At 35.8% G+C, this 6,030-nt stretch overlaps 1 protein-coding gene across 1 annotated transcript; it reads right to left on the bottom strand.

Annotated features, from left to right (window-relative positions):
- Positions 1 to 869: 869 nt before the first annotated feature.
- LOC109152207 (protein DGS1, mitochondrial-like) lies at positions 870 to 5,712 on the bottom strand (the record flags this gene model as incomplete). Its single annotated transcript, XM_019299795.1, has 10 exons — positions 5,378 to 5,712; positions 4,792 to 4,906; positions 4,487 to 4,690; positions 3,721 to 3,858; positions 3,449 to 3,610; positions 2,598 to 2,792; positions 2,217 to 2,317; positions 1,562 to 1,651; positions 1,034 to 1,106; positions 870 to 920 (listed from the first exon to the last, which is right to left on the bottom strand). Coding segments are annotated over exons 1-10 (1,380 nt in total), but the record flags the coding sequence as incomplete, so codon positions are not given.
- Between the last annotated feature and the right edge of the window lie 318 nt (positions 5,713 to 6,030).

A 6,030-nucleotide genomic window follows, 5' to 3' on the forward strand; every position in this document is an offset into this window, starting at 1 on the left:
AATAAAGCACAAGCCGAAAATGAATTGAGCATCCTTTTCCTGAAAGTCATACATAAAGTACTTTGGAAGAAATTCCCGGGAACAATATGAATATAATAGTTTGACCATTCAAGTCATATCCATTTTGGAGGTTTTGCTTTCATAGCTATTGCAGCTATTACTGCATTTTGCATTTGAAGGCTCGCCAATCGCCATGCATTTCATTGCAAAGCTATTATAGGTGAAAGGTTAACGCACTAAAACAGGAAGTGTAGTTTTTCGAGCTTATGACATTTCCATCTGTCCAAAAATCTTTAAAAAAATAAAAAATAATAGATAAAGTCATCAAGCGTATAGTTCAAGGTAAGTGTTCTTACTAGTCCTTGATCCTTGCAGCTTTCTAATTGCATAATCCTTCTCTCAACTTGTACAATAAGGAGTCTCTTTGAATTCGAGCAACTCTTCCCCTGCCTTCCGCTCTAGTATCTGATTCAAAATTAAAAAATTATTTTCAATGTGCGAGAGATGCAGGTCAGATACATACATCCATACAATTTTCAGTTTGTAATTTGCATTTTCTTCTCTTTTGGTTTAAGGAAAGCACTAAACCGCATTATCTGCTCAAGTGCACAAGTGTTTGTATATTTATCCCAAACTAAAGTAGACTACAGAGAAATAAAAAGCCAATCGTACCTGTTTAAACCATGCACGCACCAACATGATTACGACAAGGGAGAGGAAAAAGGCTGGTAAAGCGGCTAGGATAGCAAAGTTAATTTCATTTGCTCGAAGAATTTGATCCAGCTCAAGCATTGCCTGATTTGAAAAGCTTCTATCAGGGAAAAGAATGAATAGAAATTGACATCTAAGAAGAAATGATAAACGGATAACAGCATTAGCCTATTTAACTCACTCTCAATGTCGAGTTTTAGCTTCTGGACCTGAAATCATAAAACAAAATGTCATATGCCAAAACCAGACACTATTATCATTCTCTAAAAAACTAAAATGCCTGTTGTGACACTAGCATGTGAGATAGTACGGTATGTTATACCTGGATAAGTAAAGCACGGGCAAGCTCCCCGGAGAGAAGATTTTGGAGTGGATGCATCACTTCTTTTTCATATCTACACTAACAAGTATCGCTTCAGAGCGTATTTGCAGAACCTCAATAATAATGCATGCTTACATCTTGCACAAATACAGATCAAATAACTGACCAAAGTTTGGCACTATATATTTTCAGATAAAAGTTCAAGATTACAGATGCAGTACAAGTCCATGGGTAGCTAATTAGCTATCAAATTGCGATGCATTGTGTAAGGACTTTGTCTTACATGCCACACGAGATTCACTTTTGGATTCAAGTAATAATGATCTAATATATCTAAGGTTTTTAATAACTAAAATACCAGACCAAAATATAGGTATTTATGAAAACTTAGGTAGAAGTTGCTTTTTCAAACAAAAGCAGCCATTTTTTAGAGAGGCCAAGCTGTAAGGAAACATTAATTCAAATTTTCTTTTTTTGCAAGCATTGGCAAAAAGGAAGGGGGGGGGGGGGGGGGGGGGTTGTTCGCACCTTTCCATTACTACTTCTAGCATTTCATTGTCTGTGGCATTCTCTGGAAGCATCGTGCCTTTTGTTTGCTCGGTGAAAGCTCGCAACATTCTGCAAATCATTTCATAATCTTTTATAGATAATGTTGAGGTAAGGAAAGCAATACTTCAGCAATATTAAACTCCTTGCGTACATCAAAATTCTATTTACGGTTAGGGAACGCACAGCACAGCAATCAGTGTAGCGGATCAGTTGAAGAGAGAAACAGCAAAACATGCAATGGATGATTCTAAAAGAAAAATGGGAGGACTAGAAATGTATAACTGCTGCTGGTGAGAAAAGGATGGAAACTGGTGAAAGAGAGTTGTGAGGCTAAGGTTGGACATTTTGGTGTGAAAGGGTGAAGATCTGATAGCACTTTATATAGGAAACAATGGTACAAGATTAATTTTGTCACATTATTATCATACCAAAAGCAATATACTATTCAACGATTAAAAAAAAAAAAGACAAGCTTGGCGGTCAACAAGTCGGACATTCAAGGCTCAAGCTACTTGTGAGCCAGTTTGCTCATATGCAAAACTAGATTACATGACTTGGATATAATGTTTTCAACAACATTCAATCAGCAATTCAGAGCTCGAAAAATGCTCTCAATTCGCAGTAGTTAACAAACCTGTGTAGAGAGTTAGCAGTTATCTGTACTTCTTCAGGTTCCATTGCGCCTTTCTGCCTCTTCCTGAATGTATGGAAAAGATCATCTCTTATCGAGAGAAGCTGATGGAAAAATAAAAAGACAAATCAAATTCAGCATAGATGAGAAAAAAATTCAGTAAGCTGAATGGCATAGGCATCAATCAGACAATCACAGATGCCAAATACAATAGGAACTCAGTTGAAACAAATCTCTCAGTATTTCATTACTAACATTATTAAAAGAAATTCTGAGTGTTTGAGGAGATTATTTGGTCAAAGAGATTTATCGCTGAGATATGGAATTTCATGAAAAAAAAAAATGAGTATTGAGATTCAATATTAGTCATGATATGCTGCTCACCGGTTGCTCTACATGATCATTCCAAAAACTAATTGTTGATTCTTTTGCTTCACAAATCCAATTGTCAATGTCAGAACTCCCCATTAAACGGCTATGGCGGAGAACCCATAAAGAACAGATAGAGATGCCAACGATCCCACACGTATAGCGCATCCAGTGAAGAGTTACTTTCCTTGGCCTCTTGTGCTTCATAACCTAGGAAAAAATTACAAGCAAAGACATAAAATCCTAAAAATTGAAGGAGAAACAAAATTAACCAGGAGACTAAGTAAAAGTGATAGATAATTATATATGAAATCCAAGAGATACTTTCTTCTCTGTTAATCTTGGAAATTATAAAGCTCTTGTGTGAAAATTAGTAGTTCAGAGATAGTATAACAAAGTAAACAGAAATACAGAATGAGGAACACATAAACTCATAACCAGTTGGTTTGGAAGAATGGCATACCTACTGGGTTAAGAACACCACTTAACCCTTGCATAAATTTATTAAGATTGCTTAATAGTTTGCAGAAAGAATATATGAGCCACAAAGTATCCTTCTCTTTACAAAAAATAACAAAAAAGTAATTCTAGATGAAGATGAATTCGTTATAGAGGATAAAGAAGGGATAGAGCTAATCATTGGTGTTTTATTTTTCCATAGAAGGCAAAGAGTTTTCTTTTCTTACAATTTGCTGCTGTACAAACAGATATATCAAAACCTCTTTCAATCATAGGATCCAACTACTATTGCAGCAAGCAAGAATTAAATCAATGGTTTCTTAAATTTCAAAAGACAATCATGGGAAAAAAAATACAAATAAACACATTATAAATCAGCAAGAACGATTCTAGATCAGAACTCTTACTATTGTAGATAAGTATGACTCCAATTTTTGTAGATTTTGGTTAATAAAGTTGATAGCATCTTGAACCTCACTATCTGTCCACCGAGAACCATCCTCATTTACTTCTGGAAGTTTCTCAAACATTAGAGGACCTGAATAGCTTCCCTCTACAGAAGAGTCTTTCTGCAACAGAGTTGTCAAAATAAAAGCAGTAGGTGTAATCAGCAAATAAAAATATAACTTTGTAATAATTATATTTGAACAATTAAATGCAAGAAAAAAAAACCCCTCACCTGACATGTAGCATGGAAATTTCCAATAGAAGCCTCCAATTGCAGAAACAGATCATTGATCTTCACCAATAATAATGACACTGACTTCTCAGGGTCATTGACTAAATCATATCCAGCTGTGTCCACCACCATGTAGATCTATTGCATTCAACAGAAGTCAGTGATTCATATGCTAACAATATTTGCAGGTTTACAAGTTTAAGTCATCAAAATTCATGGACGGATGGTACCAAGGTGTCTCTTTTCAGCTTTTTATTTATTTATTTTTGGGTACAATTGATGGCAATGGAGATTGGACTTGCAAACTCCTACCTAAAGTCTTAGGCTTAATTAGTGAATTAGTCAACATTCAACAGATGAAGAAATATAACATAACAATACTAAATGGCAACCACATCAACACGGGGATGAGAAGCTGAAGTTATACTGCATGATTAAGAGACCTGCAATCTCCAATTTATTGATTGAGATGTCTTAGTACTTACGATGTGAAGTACTATATCATTAAATATATGGTGTACCATTAATTGGAGCTTCACAATGATATACTAATCTTGTAATTTTCTTTTGCATTTGGAAATATAGGTCATTTTTTACCCACCAAACTAAATGACATAACTGATACCTCTAACAAACACCTAAGTCAATAGCAGGAGTCTTAGTAAAGCTAAAAGAGCATATTAATTAAATGTTTGAATTTTAACAAACGGAAACTATGACACTGATACATGTATACATTAAATTATATTCTTAGTAGGAGAAAAACCTGAGCCAGAAATGTAGCCAAACAGTATCTTAAACTGCTCAACACATTTATTCTCTCAGATATATAAGAGGATGCCAGACCATACGTGTGCTGTTTCCCAGAACCATCACTAACATAATCACGAATCAGTTGAACTGTGCCATTAAAAAATGCACATGGACCTCTCCCACATATCATGAAGTATGCTTTTCGAGCATTTGATTCCTGAGAGTAGATAGGTAAACAAAAAAATTTCAATGATCAAAATTGCTAGAGAAAATTAAGGCCAAATGGAAGTCTACCATAATGAAATACTGGTCACTAACCTCGGCTTTAGATTGCCAAAATTCTAGGTTCTTCTGGATGTAATGCAAGTTTAAGAAAGTGTGTTCAATAATGTTCTCCAAAACGATAAAAATTCTGGAATTTTCAGATGCAGTCCTGCACATATGAAACCAATAGAACCTTCTTAAAAAAATCACACCAGTCTATATTTCTAACTAAACCCCACAATGCCAAACTTGAAACACATGAAACAAACTAGTGACCGAGAAAGAAAGTAGAGTCTGAACTCTCAAGAACCAGATCAGGGGCTAAAGATGCTAGCCATGGGTTAACAATTTATAGTGTTTTTTTTTTTTTTTTTTTTTTTACTTATCATTAACAATTTATTTCCTTCTTTTAACAATGGAAATTTCCAACGATCATAGCATAACAATACCAGCTTCAATCACAACAAAAAATGAAGCAACAAAATCCCAGCATTTAATTGAAATTAAGCCCTGAAAACAGTCATGATCATCACAAATGAAAGATTTCAAAATTTCTTGGCAATTTCATCAATCAACTGGAGAAGCATTATTATTGGCATACACTAGAACTCGGATATAACAAGAGAGGTAAAAAATTTACATGGAGGAAGAGGAGACCGAGGCTGAGGTAGGCAGAGGGAGGGGGAGGCAGGTCTTTCTGCGTCGGCGCTTAGTGGCGCCGCCTCCTCCGGCGCCGCCGCCATAGAGATTTGAGATTCCAGCGAGCAGGCTAGAGCTGTAGGTAGATGAAGTAGCCGGCAAGAAGCTACGAAGTCGGGTCCAGATATAGTTGGAGTATAATGAGACTATCGCTTTTACGTCCTTCGCCGCCGCCGGCGACGGAGAATCCATTGCTAACTGAGTGATAGCCTGGTAGGTGATCGCTCGCAAATGATATCGTGCACCCGGTCAATTGGTCAACGTTTCGTTCTCTGCTCATTTGGGGTAATTAGATGATAAATAAGAATAATAACTTTTTGATCAAGTAACATAAACAGGTATCACAATTTCTCATCAGATTCCGATTTCCGCTTCCCGCTCCTTGCTTCGGGTGCTTTCTCCAAGGAGAAAAATATTTGGAATCTGGCCCAAATGTCCAATTCCACTGAAATGTAACCTGAAAATGTAATTAGGCAACTGAATGTAACCTAAAAATGCAATTAGGTCACTGAATGAAAAAATGCACAATTAAGTCACTAAACACTCTAAATGTATGCAATTATACAATCCATTTCAAATGTATTATGTATGCAA

This window comes from Ipomoea nil, unplaced genomic scaffold, assembly GCF_001879475.1.
Source record: "Ipomoea nil cultivar Tokyo-kokei standard unplaced genomic scaffold, Asagao_1.1 scaffold2403, whole genome shotgun sequence".
Lineage (NCBI taxonomy): Eukaryota > Viridiplantae > Streptophyta > Magnoliopsida > Solanales > Convolvulaceae > Ipomoea > Ipomoea nil.